Source organism: Schistosoma mansoni, chromosome W, assembly GCF_000237925.1.
Source record: "Schistosoma mansoni strain Puerto Rico chromosome W, complete genome".
Lineage (NCBI taxonomy): Eukaryota > Metazoa > Platyhelminthes > Trematoda > Strigeidida > Schistosomatidae > Schistosoma > Schistosoma mansoni.
This window is the reverse complement of record NC_031502.1, coordinates 26,279,085-26,302,368: the sequence shown is the minus strand read 5'-3', so window position 1 is coordinate 26,302,368 and position 23,284 is coordinate 26,279,085. Positions and strand designations below refer to the sequence as shown.

At 36.7% G+C, this 23,284-nt stretch overlaps 1 protein-coding gene across 1 annotated transcript; it reads left to right on the top strand.

Moving 5' to 3' along the window:
* The first annotated feature begins 248 nt into the window (after positions 1-248).
* Positions 249-22,407, top strand: Smp_164410 (putative transportin). Its single transcript, XM_018789158.1, has 16 exons — positions 249-395; positions 426-515; positions 550-591; positions 626-771; positions 807-870; positions 903-976; positions 1,834-2,044; positions 2,931-3,296; positions 4,018-4,284; positions 5,422-5,769; positions 7,548-7,922; positions 8,951-9,328; positions 11,024-11,143; positions 12,737-13,354; positions 13,984-14,096; positions 22,077-22,407. Exons 1-16 carry the CDS (start codon positions 273-275, stop codon positions 22,135-22,137), a joined length of 3,396 nt encoding a protein of 1,131 aa, XP_018654629.1. The 5' UTR covers positions 249-272; the 3' UTR covers positions 22,138-22,407.
* The last annotated feature ends 877 nt before the right edge of the window (positions 22,408-23,284 follow it).

Below are 23,284 nucleotides of genomic sequence, written 5' to 3'. Positions count from 1 at the left end.
AAGTTCAAAAACAGAGATCAAATCGTTTACGTCTGGAGTTTCGTTTCTCGCACCGAGTAGTGAATTACTATAATTCTCTACCGGAACACGTAATATCAGCACCTTAAGTTGATATATTCAAAACGAGATTGGACCTCCACAGTGTTACAAACTGCAAGGATTATTATAGGTCATTAGACCTCCTATTCTTATTACTGAAGACTGAAGACTACAGCATTGGCACTTTGTACAAGTTATAGGGTCGTGCGTAGTTCAAAAACAACCAAACAAGGATGGTGGAGGGCTCCAGCTTGTCTGTTGAGTCTGTGTTATCTGCCATTGATGCGTTGTATATGAATCCAGATACATCTATCAAAGAGCAGGCTTCGAAGTGGCTGTGTGAATTCCAAAAATCGGTAACTTTTCCCACTTATATGACCTTTTAGGTTTATGCTTGGCAAATATCCGATCAGTTGCTATACATGAATAGAGACTTAAATTCTTGTTACTTTGGAGCTCAAACTATACGTAAAAAGGTATGTTTTTTGTTGAAGTCAGTAATGCTTTAAGATTCAATGTCACTTTACTGAACTCCCAGGGGAGTCGCACGAAGTATGTTTCCATTATCTATCCAGCTTAGTTCCAGGGACTAAAAAACTCTCTCCTGCAACATGTCCGAGAACTTAGAGAAAACACAAGCTTACCGATAGCAAATCAGTTGTGCTTAGCTGTCGCAGATTTGTTTTGCCATATGGTTCAATGGAAAGATGGAATCAAAGATATTGTTTCGAAGTAACTGCAGCGTATTTATTAAAACATTTCCACAGACTTTCAGAAGCAGAGGTCTCCTGCAGCTACTTAATCGACATTCTAAAATTTATTCCTGAAGAGGTAGGGAGCGTGTTATTTTTATGCGCTTGTAGATGAACAGCAGTACTCTTCGACTGGGGATGAATCGTCGACACGCTCTTATGAGTCAGTTTGAAGGGAGTAAACAGTTTGTGTTGGAAGTTCTGGTAAGCGTTTGACCCAACTCGGTTTGATTGCGCATCACTTTACTACCCACTCATTTATGATACCGGCATCATCTTTTTCCTATGTATGTCCGTGTGAAACAAGTTTGGAATATGATATTTCGTAACTTTACTACAAGTGTAGATCATGTGTATCCTCTGCCGTCAGCAAATAAATTACGATATTTCCTAACTACCCTTATATTTTTACATATTGAGTCATCTTGATATTAATTTTAGAAGGATAGGCGTCTTGTCACTCATCGTCAGACTGAAGTGGTCGTAGTTTCCACTTTAAATTTACACTAGAATTTATTTGCCATTTTGTGTGCTACTCCACCAGGTTCACAACATTTAAATACTTTTAAAACCTTTTTTTTGCTTTCGTAACTTTTGAAACGTGATTTACTTTATATCCTATTTACATATTTCTTGTTCCCTGAGTAGATATGGTTATAAATCGTACTGTTCACCTGCTTCAACCATTTTCATCTATAAACACACCCAAAGTTGATATATAAGCATCAGGAAAAAACGTAATTCAACTCAAGTGCTTAAGATACATCCTGAAATGTGACGCATCACAGCAGGACATATAAACGAGCTAACTTCATTCCTGCCTATAATCGCTGATCACTGTAGTTAATAAGAAATAGCAAGTATGTTTTCTATGGTAATTACAGGAGAAAAATGCACATCACAAATGAAGTGTTATATTGTACAATGTTTCAACTAATAAAGATTTTTGGAGCTAATCCATCTGGACCTGCTGCTCCCCACGCTTTAGATTGCCTATGGCCTTTTCAAAATTGAGGTCTTTTTCTCGTTTTTAGTCTCACAGAGCAAAATCAGAACAAATGGTTATCTTAGCTAAAGTATATAATTGTCTTGCAAGTTGGTGGGATAATACTGGGATCATGGTTGAACACGATGTACCTATTGACCCTCTCTTGAACACTGCATTTGCTATCCTTCGGAATCCCTCCACTACTCCTGAATCAACTTTCGATGCCGCCTCTCAGTGGGTGCTAGCACTTTTATACCAGTGTAAGGTAAGCCAATTTATTTTAGCTGCATTACTGTTAATTACATGTTTGTAGATTAACCTTGTATTAGAAAAACGGTAACTTCTGTATGGCGTATTCAACATTTTTTGCTTAAATACCTAGCTTCACTTTTTATGTACGCCCTTTGAATGTAAAATGTTTCGGAATGGTTCTTTTGTCATTAGAAACGTGGTGATAAAATAAATTCTTATTTGTCATGAAACTTTATAACAAACCTCTTGTTTCCTTCAAACTGACCCAAAGTAGTATCGACGAGGACTCGTGTTCATCTACAAATACATTCCCTAATTCCTGGGAAGTAAATTTCAAAGTATCGGTCAACTTACTTCAAGAAAAGCCTGTCTCTGTCAAGTCACGTTAGGTTGGTTCATCGATTTATGGAGCCTCCATGGTTTTATATTCTCTTAGTTTATCCTAATTCTTTAGTGTTAAGCAACATTAAATCAAGCAGATAGCCTTTCGATTTTGGTCTCTGCTGATTACACTGACTGTATATGCAGGTGAGACTTTTATATATAATCGATTGAATGCGCTTAACAGTGGAATCCGGGATCGAGACACTACCTTTCGCCTCAAATATCAACGCTGGTTCATCCAGCTAGTGGGTCCCGAACAACACGAAACTCGAGCCCTAGATTTTGCTGCTAGTCACATTTCGACTATTTTATATAAATTTATGTCATAATGGGTATATCGAGGCAATCCGCACAGGATGCATATATACTAAGACTGATCATATTCCGTTCAAAATATTAACAATAGAATAACCTAAACTATTACAAACTAAATTGAAACTTCTGCGTTTTTCAACTTCATTTTCTTACGTTTTTTGGAAAACTGGTTATCTTGCTTTTGTTTATTTTGATTCAAGCAACTTAGCAACTCAAACAGTGAATTACTGCGTTGGCTTCAAGAAAATATTTACAGTCTAGTTAGTATTGTGCAGGAATGTTCCAATTCTGTCGCGTCTGCTTTAGGATCAATTCAACAACAAGAACAGCTTGAACTGTACAAAGATCGATGTACGTGTTTGGCTCACATTTTCTCGTCACTAGCCAGAACTTTACGGCCTCCTCTAGTAGATCAACCCACTAGCCCTGGATCTGGTGGTTTTGGAGATTTGCGTACTATGGAGTGTATTCTCGTAGTTCTTGAAATACCTCCTCCTCTTGGTAGTCGTGAATTGGCATCTATTACATTCCACGCCTTACATTCGTTGGCTGATGATGCGATTCGAGTAAGTTTGAAGAGGTGTATCTTTATTATTTCTAACGTTGCACTAGTACAATCAATAGCTGTCTTGTTTGTTTCTAAATTGACCGTATTGATACTCGCTCTACTACTCAGCAAAGGGTTTGTCCTACTTTTTATGAAGAATACGGCACTGATTATCTCCTAACCCGTACGTTAACTTGGAGATTGCGTTGAATCCTAGTTATTGTGTCACAACTGATGACTGGTAAAAACTAGAATAATGATGGGTTTATTCCTACGTGTTTTCGGATTTAACTAATTTTAAGTATTTTGCGTAAAGAGAAATAAATTTTTATTCTAAAACCAATTAGAAGCAAGGAATGGACTCAATAAAACGGTTCATGGATAAGAAAGTCATTGAAAAGAAGAAAGTAATATGGCCAAATAATCCAGTGGTAGGTAATTTAGCTTAATCTCAAAGTCTTTGGGGTATACTAAAAATAAGAAGCATATTTTGCACACCAGTTAAAACATAATGATAAACTGTTAAATAAAGGTTAAGTAAATCAAAAGAGAATGTCTCAATCTCCTGTTCTGATAATGAAGAATTCAGCTTTCAGCAGGCATCGAAACTGTGTCGTTTTCCTAGAGTATCTTCCCCTAAGTTATAAACGTATTGCCATCACTGTTTATTGTGTACTTTCTAATGTGTTGAAGATTATGAAATTTATTTACGATGACTTTTTGGACTCTTATTTATATAGCACCGGTCCATGAGTGCTGCAGTATCTGTGAATCAGGGCCCCTTGGAATCTTCGGTTAACAACTCTAATGCTTCTACTGGCGTGACACGCCCAGTTGCAGCCTTAATTCCTTACTTTACTCGTGTTGTGGTTGCGTTAACCAGTTACTGTCCTAGTAATACATCCGATTTAGAAAGCACCGATGAATTGAGAGATTTTCGTGAGGATGTTCATGATCTCATGCAAGATATTCTGGGTTTGGTTGGAGCTGAGGCTATTTTTGTCGAGGTAATTATATATACACAGTATTATATAATTGATGTGATTTTTTAAATACTGTTTTTTTATTGTTGTTGACTTTATTATACAACATTCATTTCATATTTTGAATTGTGCTTGAGTTTGATCAAGGTAGCTAGTGTATGACCAGTCTTACAGTACTAAGTCCTACGTTGATAATAGTTAACTGCTGGTTTTTCCAAGTAGACATCATGGATGGTTGGCTGAAGTTTGTTGCTCCCTAGGTCTTATAAGTATTTTATACGGGATGGAAACTACTGTGTCACCTTTGTCATGAACCTTATCAATAGCGATTTGTACAAAAGTAGACCTTACGTCAGAAAGTAGTAACGAAAAGGTAACATCATGTTTTATGTAGCAATTTGCATATACTAGAATAGTACTCATGGTAATCGTGTATTATAATTTACAACTCATTACTCTGAAATCGGTTTCTTATTCGGGCGGCTGGAAGAAGGGTTTTGATCTTTGACAGTTACACGCAATCTAATTTCACTAGATTACGACAGGCTTTGCTTGTTCTAAATAATATTTAAGCTACTCTGCCATCCAAGTCTCATCGTTGCTAACATTAATCTTACTAAGGTACATTGTATGGTCATAAATAGTCCTCTACGTTAACCACGTGGCTTTTTGTTTACTTTTTGGCCTTCATGTTGTCTGTTTGTCTTTTGTGCAGTTCTTGACCTTGATTTCAACTTAAGATGGCAATAATCCTAGTATTTCGTTTCTGATTTTAACCGTCTAATTTACAAAACCAATTTTAAATATACCACGAATATGTACCAATAATAGCTGTCCTGGTATGTAATTTCACTTTTTTGCTTTTGAGTTAGTGCTGAAATTTGTGTGTTATGTACCCTTCATATTTTTGACTTGTGAATTTTATCATATATTGCTTGTTACCATTGAGTTTTTCGATTATCTTGACCGTAGTTGTAAGTACTTAGTTCATAGTTAAGAACGACAATAATAATTGATGCACCTATTGTTTTATAAATTGATGGTTATATTGCAAGACGTGAGATTTTTTAGTTTTCTTTCTTTTCCCTTCCATTTTGATATTCGAAGGTAGTGCCTACTTTTCGGGCTAAATTTATAACAAATGTAATCTTCCATTTCTAGCTATACAATTATGTTCAGAAGCTGCAAATGTTAGCTATGTCTGAGAATGCACAGGCGTCGGCATATGAAGTGCTTCGGGAGTCTGAAGCATGTCTGTTCATGCTTACAACTGTTGCTAAACGTCTATCTCCTCGTGATCCTGAAGAACATATTTCGAATCTTATATCAAAACTAGTACTCCCAGGTCTCACAGGACCATGCCCTCCTCCTCTTCAAGAAGTCGGTTGTATGTTGTATATGGAGTTGGCTCACTGGGCCGCCTGTCATCCTCAGCTCCGACGTCAAATCGTTAACCAGCTGATTGAGATAATCGAGAAGCCTGCTGGTGTTGAGTCTCAATCTTTACAGGTTAGTTGTTCTGTATTGTATTTTTCGTAGTATTTCCAAGTTGTTTATTACCTCAAGTTCGAATGGCGTGTGTTTATTAGTCATTGAATTGAGATTGTGAAGAAAGTCAAGATGTACTTATGTTGTTCGTAGTTCAAGTAGTTTTTCGTGAGCTATGAATTGGGGTTTTAAACATAATATTTGAGGCACTAAATTTTTTGTGAAACCGGATTCACTATATGTCAAGAAAGATTGTTTTTATTGACTAGGTCTGTAGTCTTTGTTTTATGAATTTTTTTGAACATCAATTGGACATCAATTGTCGCTTTAAAAGATTGGAAATGATGGAGTCATCGATCATAAATACGAATAAAAATGAGGTAACAGCACGTTGAAAGTATTTATTCAGAATATGCTGGTCATATCCCATCAATAAGTTTACTACTGAACGAAACGGGTAGAGGATTCGTTTCGTAGCGGGAGTTATAGAATAAAATTTCCATCCCCATTTTTATGTGAATTTCAGCCTGATTTCCAGAAGTGTTAAATATCAAACAAAACTTTTTAATAAGTACTTGGATATCCTTGATTAGCGCTTGTGTATAATGTCGTTACCATAATGGTAATAATCGTTTGAGTTCACACGCCAACTGATTCTTATTTACTTGATTGATATCCAGGCAATCTGTTAATAGCCTGACTCTACTCTTAATAAAGGTCTTTATTATTGATTGTGTCCACGGGTACACCGATTGTTTTTAATTTTCTGCTACATCCCAAGTTCCTTTGACTGTTTACTTCGAAGGAAGTGTAATCCTAACTATTAATAGAGTTTTATATCGGTTTCCTAGCAAATTAAACTAGTAATTCGCTTAAACGAAATTTGTATTTTTACTTGTATCACTGAGATGAGTCTCAGTTCATAATGTAAAATTTCGTAGATACAGAAACTACAAACAAGCTGGCGTTTCAATCGATTTACGTACAAAAATCCTCTTGTTTTGGTCGAATGTAGAGAACCAGTGGCAAACGATATTTCCCATTTCAAAGGTGTTTCATTTGACGATTGGATGATTTTCTCGAAGTCAATTAGTTAGCTTACTTCAATTGGTATTCAACATTGTAAGGTCTATGCCGTTTCGTGCTCTTACTTAATTCATCCCCATTTCTATTCTTTATGAAAGAAAAACAAGCTTCAAGTAGCTTACATAAAGATCTAATGAAGAATTAGTTCTATTACGATTATTTGTAATCTATAATGGCTGCTGTTGTTTACTTGTGATGGATCTCATCGTTTGAAAGTTATTACCACTTGTATTTACCGTTCGTTTTCACATATGAAGTATGGAACACTGTTTTTGAGTGTTTTATTTAAAGTTAACAAATGCTGAGCATATTCTTTGATTATTGGATAAACTAAACGACTATTTCCAATGGATCCCTAATGGTATCTATTTCTACAGATGGTTTCGCCGCAATAGGTAGGTGCATTGTATATTTGTGATTTTAGTATTTAGAAAGTTTTATTGGTTTATCAATATAATCAATATTGCCTGTATAACAATCATAACTGTACAAACAAAAAGGCACAGGGAACTGGTTTTCGCAACTTCCCAAACTCATCAAGTGGTGGAAGACATTCTTGTTCTATAATGGTGTTAAGTTGAATTTCCAAACTCTTGACTAGTGATGATACGAAAACAAAGTCCAACTTTTCTTTACTTGGCATCAATCAATTACTCTTTTGACAAAATTCATTAGTGTTTAGCCGGATTTTGACTCTTTATTTTGTATTCCAGCCAGGTCAAAAACTTGCTGTTGGAGCTGCACTTTCAGCTCTTGGTTCGTTGTGTGCTGTCTATCGCGCAACTCCAACGTCTACACCTAATGGAGATGTTTCTATTCCTTCCCCTTGCAACTCCGATTCTCTTCGTCTTGCTCTAATTGATGAACATTGGCAGGATTTGGTCAATCGAGTTGCCTACAATCTACCAAGGCTTGCTTGGGTTCCTATCCATGATGCTACTCACTTTTTTGCTGGTATTGGACGAGGTCTAATGTGCTCTGTGGGCACAGGTGGTGGGGGAGTTGAATTCGACCCTCGAGCGTCTAGACAAGCTTTTCCGATGAGAGTAGCACAAATATGTAGCGTTAGCCTGGAATGTTTATCCAAGGTAATTATCAACTTCCATGATAAGTAGTTGTGAAATTTGTATCAGGAGACTGAATGATTTAGTTTACGGACTAAAAGTATTGTTATTATACTACACATGCACAGGATAGTTTTCTTTCCGCATACTAATATACGATACTAACAATATGGTGAATAATTTCCTGTAGAGGTTAATTCCTCTGTATCTGACTCCAGTAAATAATATCCTGTTAACTGAGTATTTACGTAAGCTAAATCTCCTAGTAGTATTATTCAAAAACCAGAGCACCGGTTGTAGAGATATTGTTAATGATTAGTAAAAACCCTCAAGTGCATAGATAGCAAACACACAAGGAAACCAGTGAGTGTGTGAGTGTGTGTGTTACAAAATCCATATATATTTATGAGTGTTAATTGATTGTGGATAAATTATTGATTGTCTATGTGTTACGACCAGTGGGAGAATAGATAAATATTGGTATGGAGACATGCGCCCAATCAGACTCACATAATTTTACATAGTGGATTAAATGTCTAAATTGCGGCGAGTAGACAAATAATGAAGAAGTTGAATGGGCTTACAGCAATCCCATTTTGAGTCTATTCTGCACATGCACTTATGTCCACTTTCATTCTCTGTATCTTGAATAGTACTAATCTAAAAGTGAATATGCTAAACCTCGCCACCATACTGCTACTAATTAGGATTATCTATTAAGCCAGTGCGAAAACGTTTCACCCTTGTCATCTTTCTAGAAGAAATAGTCACTTTCAATATGTTGCCACACATTCATCAATGAATTCTGCTTCAATTTATGTCGATACACATGAATGTTTATTGTTCGCAAACACTAAGTATATCTACATTCAGTACTTTTGATACCCAGTTTTGATTTGTAGGATAGCTGGTTCCTGCTGCACTTTGCTTGTGTTCGTTGTACATTGTAGATGTTGATTCAAATTCTATTTTGCCAATGTTCAGTCAGTTCGTTAGTCTCAATTACCATACTTTATATGATCCTTCATTCCTTTTTTGTCTATTGTTTTTAGCTGATGGATGGTAATGTCCCTATCGAAGGTTCAGATACTCTCAGTGATCCCCGTGTATGGCTCGATTACCTAGCAGCACTGTTTCGTACTTTTAATTGCCTTTTACGACGTTTGGGAAATCCAAGTTCTAGTCAGTGGGATACAAGGGAACGCAATGCTGTTGATCGTACTACGTCTGAGATGGTGCTTTCTGCTCAAGATTGTTTGGCTGAATGCCTGCAGTTAGTAAGAGAAGTAATATGGCCAGTTGTAACCCGTGTACTCACACATTATGCCTCGCGCATGCGTCCAATGGAGCATGTTTGTCGTCTCATACGTTTTATTGTGCGTTGCTTTTCTGTGCACTTGCGAGATCTCCTCCCGGAACTTGCCGAAAAGGTAAGCTCAATGGCCGATGATAAATTTATTCTGTCATCTTATGGCTACTATAACACTTGACAACTAAATGGATCAAACTGTAAAATTCATTTCACATTGCAGCAAATTTTTTTTGGTTATCCTTTATTTATTTATTTGAACACATAAACATGGTACAAGGGAGCACCAAATACATATGCACCACACTATAACAATGAGGTTGTGAAGAGATAGAGAATGTGAAGTACGTATAATGAAGTGAAGAACAACAACGAACAGAAATTAGTGTATGAAAGTGAAATAATAATAATAATAATAAATGGGAGAAACGGTTCGGTTAGCAAAAATACAGCCAGAAGGAATTCTTTCAGTTAAAGAAGTTACGTTCACCTTTATGAATCGAATAAAAGAAAGTCACAGCAATATTGTCACTGGCTTCTATCCTGAGCTATTTCTGATAACGTCTCTAGCCACTATGTTGCACCATCTCTGGGACCCTAACCAGGAGGTCCTGAAGGATCAACAGAAGTCAGTCCTGTACAGCATTCTTTCACACCATGACTCCATTTCGTCCACCGACTACCTTCGCCTTTTCCAATCAACAAATAATGAACGATGTGGAATTCTCTGGGACGACATTCGTAGGCCATGTCCAAGCCACCGAAGTTGATGTTTCAATATAGTGATACCAATGAAATTGTCATCGCTGTGCCCGAACACAGGATGCCGAGCCTCTGCATTACTAACATGGTGTTGCCACTAGATGGCAACTGGTTGGACTGATAGTTAGTCTTTTCGGTTCCCCAGACTAAAGAATGTGGCGTAGGTTTCAAACCAGCCGTTCACTAGCTAAAATTCAAACGTGTGAACCACCACTCCACAACGCAATATTCAACTAAGCAAATATTATGATTATTTCCATTACTACATTTCTTTACCTACATATGGTAGTTCGTAAGAAATCCAAACATTGATAAATCGCCAATTTTTATCGTCTCTGTAGTGGTGATATATGAAAATTTATTCTTGCCTCTTGTTTAATTCATTCAGCTAGTTATAAGTTTACTTCTAAATCAAATTGGTTTTCTGATCTTTCAACCTTTAATTCAATTCTCATAGCCCTGATTACCATATATTATTAGCGATGTACGGAAATCTTCAACTTTCCATATATCTTAGATACATATATCTTATATGAATTATGTTAATCAAACCCACTTTATATACTGTAGTACAATTTATAAGTTACAAACTTAAATCATGAATGCTTCTCTGCACATGTAAGTAAGAATCACTTCACTTTATTAATTCGAGATAAAATAGAAACATGATCAATATAACAATAGTTCAGGGTCTAAAACTTGTATTATCTGTATGGGCTGGTTAAATACTACTCATCATATTATAATCATATTGTTAGCAGCCGTTTATTCTAAATATCTAGCATGACACTTTGAGGCTTCATTCCATAATTTAAAAAATGGGCTGTTTTCACGTATTACTTCATCTTTGAGCAGATTACCATGTTAACATATTACGTTAGATTAGATTCTCGTTTGTGATTAATGTTTTCAATAATTGTTCGAATTCATTTTGGAGTCCTGGTAAAATGTCGACTTTAATGTGCCGTAAAAACTAGGTTTGTGTTTCTGATTTAATTTCATACTTTTATGTATCAAAGCAGTGTTGTTTCGGAAAATTTTTCTCAAATTTCAGATTGTACTGTCTTACACAACTGGAGGACAACATTCAAGTTTTCTCTATTTAACAAGCGTGCTCGTTGATGAGTTCGGAGAACAATTAGATTGCAGAGTTGGTTTGGTTAATGTGTATGAGGTAATTTTTAAATAAAAAATTTCCATAGCTTTCATTGGCAACTTCAATTTCCGAACAAACGATTAAAATACAGTGTAGTAAAATAGTTCATTAAATGAATGGGCTTTGTAGAAAAAAAATTAACTCAAGCATGGTAGTGTTTAGTAATAAATTACAAATATTTGAATTTCTCGGTTCATGATATGTCCACGTTTAATGGTTTAAAATAGTCAGCCATTAGGAAAATAGTTTAAATAACATAAGTGAGTTTGGTTAGTTGGATTGTATTACAAGTCATAATGCTAAAATATTCATTAACTCAGTGCTAAGTTTAAAAGTTCCTATTTTCAACACTCGTATTACTCACAACTACGTCGTAGTTATTCCATTAGGGCGGTACGATAATATGTGATTGCGGCTACTTTGTGATCACCTATTATCTTAACCATATTCGATGTCTGCTTAGACAACTAATGTGAAACCCTATAAGTTGAATTCATGAATCGGTCAAGTTTAAGCCACCATTGAAAATCTGAAAGCATTGGACGACCGTTTCTTCCTAGTATGGGAATCCTCAACAGTGCGCACCCACCAGTTTGCATGCGGGTCACAAAGAAAAGACCTGCGATCCCGCTCCCGAACGCTAGACTTCCCTTAATTTTGGCGTACGCTATTTCAAATGGCTACGTTGTGATTACTTGGTTAATCATCTGTCTGATACGGGTCTTTATCAGAGTAGCATGAGTTTTTTTCTCGAAACATATTTTCTTATACTTCAAATAGGATTTACCAGTTACTAGGGCATTTAGTCTGAGTTAAATTCTCAAACATTTGTTTAGTTTCTAGTTATTTCGAAGGTATTAAGTGTGCTTATTTTGTGAAATGTTTAAATATGGCTTGTTTGTTTATTTGATTTCCCCCATTTATTTAGTTAATTAAAATGAAATGCTTTAGTCATTATCCTTAGTCTTGAAGGCATTTCCAAACAAATGTGTTTATAAAGTTTTTACGAGATTCCTTACTTATATATATATTTTTCAAGGAGTCGCATTTGCATTGTTTGTAATATGTAAAGTATAACACAATTTAATTTGTTTCAAATAGTTTTACAGACTTATAATGAATGTATTATAATTTCTCTTATTACGACCCAGCTATTCCTATTGCCTAGTATTCTTGGACACTTATTCACTCGACAAGTCCCCAAATCAATAAAGAAATTATATCTCAAATAACAAGGGTAGATAGAAGTAAGAAGCACAATAAGAGATACGTTTGTGTATTTGTAGTTTTTACATGAGAAGATTCTAGAGTCTTCTCCAACTAACTAGTGCTGATTGGGTAAGAATTAGCCAATCAACGTGCGCCAACTCAATCATGCACGAAACATGCTTTAATCCACTCTATGTCCCACTAACACCTCTTTGAGCAGATTCGTAGGATCTGGTTTTAAGGTCCAAAAGTCGCCATTCATTATTCTCATCAGGATATATAATGTGACATTTATTGAAGAGTTTATTTATTTGTATTAACTGTGTCTGTCGATTATAAGATTCATATATTATTCTATCTTGAAGTTCCAAATCTTTGTTTGCGACGTTCACCATTTTGCAGGCATTGAGTGGTCCAACATTAAAATCTATCTCTGGTTCTGGACTCATACAACAACCACATACTGTGGAAGATCTGTTTCGGCTATGCACCCGACTTGTACAACACTGTGCAGCTGTTTTTCTCACCAGTAGCAGGATCAATTTGAATGAACTCTGCGATACCGCTGTCTCTTCTCTAAATCTCTGTTGTGCCGGCCCTGGTGCTGGTTCATCTAGTGATGATACACCGGATCCAAACTCACCTAGTAATGATGAGTCGAGTTCATCGTCAGCTTCTACCAGCGCATCAGCCGCAGCTGCTCGATTTTTCATCGAACTTATCATTTTTACGAATGAAGCATGTGAGGAGACACCAATGCAGGTTGTCCAGATTTTAGTATCTGGTAGACAGCTTCCTACTCCCTCTTGTCAGTCAGCTTTAGCTGCTCAGAACGTTATTGTGTGGTTAACTTACTCCAGGCCTACACAGCCTACTGATCCTAGTAATATGAATAATTGTTGTGGCGGACAACGGTTAGTTTCAGCATTATTGCAAGCATGTTGTCTTGGATTAATGGATGAAAGATTTCCCGAGATGGCAGATATTTTATATCATCTTAAGGTCATGATTAATCAAGAAGTAAGTATCTGTTTTTGTAGAGCTTCCACACGTTGTCTTATTCGATATATAGTATAGTTTTTGCAAATTAAATCAGTACCTTAAAATTCTTTTTGAACTCTTCAATTTCCTTCGACGGATTTTTTCTCTTTATTATGCGTAGTTACCACGGTGTCTTAAAAAAATTGACCCAATGTTTCAATATGACTACATTCAAACATCGTTAAGTGTACCAATGTTCCATGACCTAACTATTTAATCCACCCGGATTTGTTTCGGGTTCCCACTTGCAAGCTAGATAATTACGGAAGCTAATTGCAGCAGTATTAGAAAACTTAGTTAAATAAAGACAAAAGTAAGGTAGATAATCGGCAAACGTTATGTATAATTGTTTAGTTTAGCTATTAGGAAAAGTCAATGTTGAAATTTAGTGAATCTTATGAATTCATAGTTAATGGACTTATTTTAGCATCTCTTGTCTTAAGTTTTCCTTGTGTGAATGATGCACTTGGTTTTTATTTCGTCAAAGTTTCCAGATTATGTGTTCTTAGCAAAAGATCAACCGGGAATAAGTCACTTCTAAAAACGTTGACCACAATTTAGTATTTCCGATTCCAGTGCTATATTTTCATATCCGTCTTTGTATATAGATGTTTCTTAACTGGTTGAAGAACGCAGTAGCTAATTTGTCAACTATACGTACTGATGGTTTAGTCCAAGCTACACAAGAGCAAATTACCGATTTTCAAGATGTTGTTATGAAGTGAGTCTGCTCGTGTAAAAATATTTGGATTCCAGTTGTGCAATTTTGGTTTTTTTTTTCTAGTCATTGTTGTCTATGTTCATACACATAAAAACGGTTATTGTATTATGTCTTATGAAATTGAAACTAATATTTCTTATATAAATTTACTCATTTAAGATGTACTGTTCGTTCGTGTATGTAAAAATTGCGAATGTTTTCCACTTCGCTACTATGCAAACTAACCTTTAAAGCCTTATAAATTTCTTCTCACTTGTTTCGTAGATAATTTTTCTTTTGATGTATTCATTGTGATCATTGATATGAGTGTTTAATCTCAAAGATATTGTTATTCGTTCGATTGATGGTACTACTCTTTTATGATGGAAAATTAAAACATTCCTAATTGTCTAATACTTCAAGGATTTAGTCACAATATTTTGTTGCTGAATAGGTAAACTACCTGGGAAATTATTATGTTTGAAGAGATTACGAGTTCACCTAATCTGTGAACGGAACAAAGACTCAGTGGCACAATGACTAGTAAACTAGCTATTCCGATGCGTCCCAACCTCGCTAACTAGGAAGAAAAGTCGAGGTTCAAATAGAGAAATATATTTCACAGCCAGCCAGAAGCACGAACAATAACGACGACTCTAGTCGAAAATATACTCATTTGTATATTGATTCGTACACTCATTTCGATCGTTAATTAAAATCACATATATGAAAAATAGAGTTATCTAATGGTGCATGTCATGCGGAGCATAGTTCATATTAATTCAATACAAGAATATCGTATGTTATACTGAATAAAAGGTCATAGGAGAAAACGAAACAAGTATTACACTGGGTAATCATCATATTGAATTAAAACGGAATTAATGTTGAATACAAGTCACAATAAGTAAATCAATCTAATTTTGACTTTTCATCCCGTCATATCAGGAATCACAAAAGTTAGTGTCTTAATAAAAGAGCTAAAAATGCATTTTCATGTTATCAATGAAGTATGCTAGTTGACAATAAAATTCGATTTCTTTATAAATACCATGTTTCAAACAATGGAAGTTCTACGTTGTGACTGACTGACTTCTTCCTAATAGTTTTTACGAAGTAAAAGATTACATGGTAAAGTAAGGAACACATCGGTCATTCATACATTCTGTCAAGGACTATTGAACTGTAAATGATGTTTTAACTACTGTTGGCTTTTAACACTAATGTTTCTTCTTATTTAGAAATTGTTGGTTGGATATACTTACATTCAGTTGTTGATGTTCACTATAAGACTCGGATTTAGTATTGTTATGTTTGGGCTTGATTGATATTACTCGATGGTATTTACCAATCAGAATTCAAACTGTAATTCTCTACTCCAAGTATACTTATTTCATTCATTTCTTAATGTCCTGTACCTTGAACAGTCACACGTTTTGACTGATAACACTGATTGATGTTGAGCTGTAACCAAGGTAATCTAAACATCTGTTTATCAGGACGGAGTTTCCTCTCTGGCCTCAGTATTTAGTCTAATAAGAGAACGTGGCAAACAAATTAGACTTCTATTGTTCAAGTAATAAAACATTTCCTCACAAATACTCTTGAATGGTTAACTATTGGAAAACTTCAAAGTTATCTTTCAAAATGTCTTCTTACAGCTACATTCTTTCTTTAAATATATAAACATTGGTACAAGAAGGTATCAGACATATACACACCACACGACCGTTGCTGCTACCTTGACGTGGTGGTCGGGCTTGCCTATCGTGATGATTCAATCGAGCTATACTGGCTGGAACAATCGTTCCTCAAGGTCCTACCATGCCAGGCAGGTCGTTTGAAGAGCGGTGAGACTAAAAGCAGCAAACCCAAGGTCCGAAGGCGAAGTCGTACTGCTGACTGTACAGAGGTGTGACAGCAATAAGGTGTTTCCTTCAGACAACCAGCATGACAGCGATGCTGCCTTCCCACAAGGAGGGGTGGGGTTAGAAAAGGTCGACCCTAAAAATGCACACCTCGCCTTATCCCACGGATATCCGTCTCCGGCGGTAAGGTTCTTTTGAAGAACGGGGCTAACACAAAAGCTACCCACAAAAAGGTCGTGTGTGACCGACCTCAAGCAGTTGTCCCTTGGGCACTGCGGTCACGCTCTCAGGTCATTAAGACCACTTCTAACCCAATTTCCTTTTCAGGTACCCATAGAAGAACCCTTCCACGGTGTGGGCAACCGGGAAGTGATAACTGCCCTCATACCTCTAACAGCACTCAAGACCACTGTATTCATAATCAATCTCCTTCTTCAATTCCTACTATTCCTTCTACCTTGACTTTCAACACTAAACTTCCTTTTTCGGTTAGCTCCTCAAGTGTCACCATGGTCAACGATTCTAGTGCGCGAAACGCTGTCCCAGGTCTACTAAAACCTCGCTCCAAATTACACATTGGAGCCTTCAACGTACGTACTTTAAGTCAAATCGGTTAACAGGCCTCCTTAGCTAAAACCCTAGAATCTCGTACCATTGATGTATGCTGTGTCTCCGAAACACGCATACAGGATCCTAGTGTGGTCATTCACTTGACCTCACCTCGCCAAAATGGACAGCCAACGAAATACACCCTCCGTGTATCTGGCGACCCGTTGGCTACTTCTCGCGGACTTGCAGGTGTAGGCATAGCACTAAGTACAAGGGCAGAACAGGCACTATTAGAATGGATCCCCGTTAACAGTCGCCTGTGTGCTGTCCGGCTAAATGGCTCCGTAAGAACTCGAAAGGATAGGGCCACACGTCGTTGCCTTTTCGTCGTTTCTGCCTACGCTCCCACTGACTGCAGCCATGATGAAGTGAAAGATGACTTTTACAGAAAGCTCTCTGAGCTTCTTCAGAAAGCTAAGCGCTCAGACATAGTAGTCGTAGCGGGTGACTTTAATGCCCAGGTAGGCAGCTTAAATCAAACAGAAAGACATTTAGGTGGGTGTTTTAGTATTCCGGCTCAACGAACCGATAATGGTGATCGTCTGTTGCAACTATGCTCAGACAATCGTTTATTTTTAGCAAGCACTAATTTTAAGCATAAGGAGAGACATCGTCTAACATGGCAACCAACTGCACCAAACCAACTATGGACTCAAATAGACCATATTGTCATCAGTCATCGTTGGAGAGGCTCAATAGAAGATTGTCGCTCGTATTGGAATACTTGTTTAGACTCTGATCACGCTTTAATACGAGCGCGCATTTGTCTGCGCCTCAATGGACGCAGGAAAAGTACACTAAGAAGACCCATTAGGATTGAACTGGAGGACGAGAAAGCCAAATGCGAATTCCAGAAACAACTGAGTTCACATCTAGGTAGTTCTGTAAACGAGACTGACCCAGATGCTGCTTGGAACAGCAGTGGAAACAGCAGTAACATCTATTAGTTATTTAAATCATAGGGCTCCAAAAAATCAGTGGATTTCTTCTAAGTCTATTTCACTGATGGATTCGCGTAAACTCATCCCATCAGGCTCTGAACACGAAGAGCGTAAACAAATTAGATCTAGGTTAACTAAAAGTCTAAGGAACGATCGTGAGCAGTGGTGGGCAACGAAAGCAAAAGAGATGGAAAAGGCAACGGCTGTAGGCAACACCAGGCAACTATTCAGACTAATAAAAGAAACCGGAATTAAGAAGTCAAGTGTAAGTGAGACAATCTCGGAAAAAGACGGAACCCTTATCTGCTCTCAACCCAAACGTTTAGAACGATGGGCGGAACACTTTGAAAAGCAGTTTAGCTGGCCTTCAGCTACTGCACAACTACCCACTATTCCCAGACAGTCTGAATGGAACATTGAAGTAGGTCCCCCGACACTACTTGAAGTTCAAAAGGCTATAAGTAATCTGAAACGAGGAAGAGCAGCTGGTCCAGATGGATTGGCTCCAGAGGTCTTTAAATATGGTGGTCCAATTTTAGCGATTAGGTTGACTACTATTCTGGCTAAAATCTGGGAAACGGAGTAATCCCATCTGACTGGTCACAATCTCTGATTGTCCCAATATATAAGAAGGGGCCAAAATCATCCTGTGATAACCATAGAGGGATAAGTCTGACTAACATAGCATCTAAAATACTAGCCTCAATAATTATCGGGCGCCTAACTAAGACTCGTGAACTGCAAACACGAGAAAATCAGACTGGCTTCAGACCTGGTCGTAGCTGTATCGACCACATATTCACCATTCGTCAAGTTTTAGAGCACAGACATGCTTATCGGCGTCCGACAATGATAGTTTTTCTTGACTAAAAAGCAGCATTTGACTCTGTAGACCGAGAGGTTCTGTGGCAGTGTCTGTCATTGAAAGGTGTACCTCAGAAGTACATAAACCTTGTGAAGGCTCTTTACTCGAACACTACCAGTCGAGTGAGAGCTTATGGCGAACTGTCATATGATTTTACAACCTCAAGTGGTGTCCGTCAAGGCTGTCCACTATCCCCATTTTTGTTTAACTTCATTATAGACCTGTTGCTGGAAATAACACTCTCGTCGACTGAATTTTCAGGAATTGATCTTCTACCAGGAGGCCCACTTATCGACTTAGAATACGCAAATGATATACTCCTGTTTGATGAAGACGCTGGCAAAATGCAGAGTCTTCTGTTAGAACTGAGTAATAATGCCAGGATATTCGGAATGTGTTTCTCCCCATCTAAATCTAAATTGTTACTCCAGGACTGGTCCGCGTCAACACCCGAATTAAGGATACGGAGTGAAGTAGTCGAATGCGTCGACAACTTCACTTATCTTGAAAGTCTGAGCAGCCCTAATGGGTTTGTGTCTGACGAAATCTCTGCACGGATTCAAAAAGCTCCTTTGGCTTTCGTCACCTATGGCGAAGACGAGATATCCGTCTGTCAAGTAAGGGACGAGTATACTGCGCAGCAGTTCGCTCTGTTCCATTTTACGGCTGCGAAACGTGGCCATTAAGAGTAGAAGATACTCATAAGTTACTAGTATTTGACCACACATGCCTTAGAAATATTGCTCACATCTGCTGGGATCACCGGGTAAGTAATAGTGAGGTTACACGCAGGGTATTAGGAAATGATGGTAAATCAGTTGATGAGGTGATGAATCTTCATCGACTGAGATGGTTAGGCCACGTGTTACGTATGCCTGAACACCGATTACCACGACGTGCTATGCTGACTAGTGTAGGGGATGGTTGGAAAAGAGTTAGGGGCGGCCAAACCAAGGCGTGGCACCAGTGCTTGAAGTCACTAACTTCTAGTCTGAGCCATGTTGGCAGATGCAGACTACTTGGTTGGGGTCCGCGCGATTATCGTAACTAATGGTTAGAGACTCTGGATGACATGGCTCAGAACCGATCACAATGGCGCAGGTGTATACACTCTTTATCTTCCCTTAAACCTTGAAATTAAAATTGCTTCATAACTTTTTTCCTTCCTATACTATATCCTTATATACAACCTTTCTATATATACTACCACCACTAAATTAATTACTTCTATGAATTTGGTGTTCATCTTGTGCTAACGAGGTATGGCGACTTGGACCGATGCATATATGTGCCTGGTCCTACGTTGTCGCTGACTGACTGACTCAAACAATGGTCATAATTATGTATAAGGTTTAAAATTTTCGCACAGCAGTTGTTTTTACGTTTATTCAGATACATTCCAGTTTCTATTGATTAACATTAACATATTGCTTGGGTTTATTGTATATTACTACTGAATACACTTCCTCATGTAATTGTACTTCCAGGCTTTTATAAAAGCCTACTACTACGTGTACTTTTCGAATATCTGCTCATTCACTTATCGAAACGGTGAAGATTACGTAAACTCGTGAAACTTGAATATCAGTCAGACTAACGGTAGGGTGGTCGTTATCAAGTGATTCTACTTGTTTGTTTCAAGGTCAAAGCAAAGAAATTCGATGCTTTGTTATTCTCATACCACTGATGATTGTAAAATATAATATAAGCAACAATAGCGCTTTCCTCCTACTGTTAAATTACTTTTTGGCAATGTTAAGGTACTGTAATCTCAATACGTTTTGGTTGTCTCTAATTTTCTAAATTTCTGAACAATACTCAATTCTTTTTTTCGCAAAAAGTAATTGTTTACTTAACAAAGTACTGCATGAGGTGTTTTTTAATTACTCAACAGTATGTGAAATAGTGCTGATTATTGACATATCTGGCGTTTTGGAAATTTAAAAATTTGCTGGTATTACTAGGTAATGCCAGGTAATGTGATACTAAATTTTGACGTCGAGTTCTCCAATTTAAATTAATATCAGTGCATCCAAGTGTTTAGAATGCCAACTGGGTTAATAACAGACTTTTGCATTTACTTAAATAATTGTCTCAGGATGAGCTGTCCAGTGAATTTATTTATTTAAACGTCTTCTAAAATTTCATAACCAGTTTTGACTGTTGAATGTTAAACTACTATGATCAAAACGATTGAATTCGTCATGTTTCTGTTCATGAATAAAGCTCCATTGTCGTATGTGTTATTGGCGTTTTACTTTTAAAAGCACAAGTGAAAAAACGCACATAAATAAGGTTGATCATCAAAAGGTCACCAATCAAAAACGTATTTTTTAAACGTCTTATGGGTTTCAACAAATGCGATGTTTCGAATTTATTGATAATTCGCTATTCTTACTACCTTAATGATGGTACTTCATGAATCTCCTTAGTAATTAATAAGAGAATCTTTTTATTGAAGTTTAGACAATGTATCTTTTCACTCACTATTGAATATCATATTGACATAATTTTCGCCACTTACTTATTTTAAGTGATCGACCTATAATCTGTCAATAAATACGAATTATTTGACAACAAAGACTATAAGAATTATTTTTATTATGTTTGACATGAAATGCATGTATATTTATAAATAAAAAGCTACTAGATGTCAATATTAGTGTTTCATCAAGAATAGAACAATGGTAACAGTTCATTTTCCGAAAATCTAAGACATTTTAATTTATATTTAACTGATTATTAAGTGTTATAATCCAAAATGAAGATTACCAGGCAAACTATTGTTTCATCGTTTAAAAATAAAAAATATGCACTTTTATGGTCTGTCCATAAAAAAATTGTATTTTTTAGTCCGGAACACAACTATATAAAAAGTATCTAGATCAATGTTTATTCTAAATGAGACATATTTTTATGCATTTATTTGTAAGTTCGTATGAAAAATGTGATTCGCAACATGAACCAGTCATTTAATTTGTTTGTCAATAAGAGATTCAAAATTCTATAGCTATGAAATGCCTTGAAAGAGAATATGCTTATCAAACTCATTCCAAACGAAACTATTTTAACGTGCTGATTAAACGTTGACTAAGGGCCAGTATTGCAATGATTTTTCCTACTTCAAGCAGTGCCTTGATTTAGTCTGTTTCAGAATCCTTGAGGAATAATTAGGTATTACTACATTGAGAACGAGTCTTGAATTCTAACAAAATGCTTCAATTTCAAAACTAAGGGGCCATACAGGTCATTGATCCATTTCATGTAACCCCAGAAACATTTGTTTCTTGTAATCTCTAGTAGAACGAAAATACCATGGAGAGAATTTATTGTAAAGAATATTCCTAGCCCATATATTAGTGTTTTATTCTGTTTAATATTCTCGTCTATGATAATAAGATTAAGATAACTACATTTTACGGGATGTTAACAGATAGTTAGGTGGGACCTAATAAACGGATTAGATGCAATTCTCATTATTTAATAAAACATTATTAGTAAGTATTTATACAGGTTGGTTTATCGTTTATTTCACGAAGATTTGCGCTTGACAAAGGAAAACATTTCAAAAAATATATTTGAATTACTTGGCTTGAATAACAGTTCCGACTGAATTTTGATATCGTACATATAATTGAATGGATAATAATATATATACATGACATTTAATGTGCTGCTGAAAGCCGCTAATGTATCTCATCTTCTTATTCTTTTTCAGTTCATCCCGAAGTTCAACGATCGTACATGCGCTTGACTCATTTTCAAGATTGTTCCGGTGAATTATACTCCCTGTATACAATCTTCAGTGTATAAAAAATATTCACCTCTCACTTTGCACTATTTCAAAACAGGCTTCTGTCCTTATTCCAGATTTTTTGTCGTTATGAGCAATTTCAACCAGTGTATTTTATACCATATATGCGGCCACATTTTGAGAATGTTTCCAATTTTCTTGAACCTACTCTTTTTATCTTTATTTAAATGCAGAGTCCAGTCAGTTTGGTTATAGTATATGAGCTATTTGAAATCAAAGAGAATATTTTAATCCGAATATTCAGCTTTATTATCATTAATACTGATTTCACAGATTATCGAACTTTATGAACGGTTTGATAGTTTCCCATTACATACTATGACGATATTGGGAGCAAAAAATATTGTTTGTGTCATCAGGCTTTACGAATCGATCTTTGAAACTAAAATATAGTGAAGAAGTCCTAACGGTATTTGGTCACACAAATCTCATTTGATTTGTGTGAGGGCTGTGATACTGCGCAGGTGCCCAAACTCAAGCAGGTAGTGTTCATAGGAGGTAACACCCAGAGCCTTTGATCTAAAGTTCTGATCCACAAAGCAGTAGAGCATCCTTACGAGATGCAGTCCCATGGTAGCCGGTGGCCAATAATTAGTTTATACGCCATTTGTTCCCTCAGGACACTGAAGCCCATGTGCACCATTGGTTTGGAATCAGGGTTTTTCAACTCATCTAGGTGGAATTTCCGCGTCCACCAATCCAGTGAAGGCGCTGGAAATTCGCTTTTCGTCTTCTCGATTTCGTAAACAACACCCCCGCAACGAGAAGGCAGTGAGTAGGACTCTCCTGGCAGAGACCATATACACGTGGTCATGTGAGAGCATTTCGAGAGGAAGAGCGGACTCTCGGCCGTACCAGGGCATTTGGAGGATTATATATATGTGTTCTATTCAGTTTTTACCTTTTCCTTTGAATAGGATCTTATTTGAGCCTCTCTTTAGTCGTCATTCACTCTTCCTTGACAATAAGTCCCGTTACGGAGTATTTCTAAACGTGTTTTAGGGTATATATTGTAATCAATGTTGTCGACATGTTTATTCAAAATGCTTCTCTTAGGTTAAGGTTACCCAATACAATATTAAATGATGCTATAAAAAATCCTTGTAGCTTTG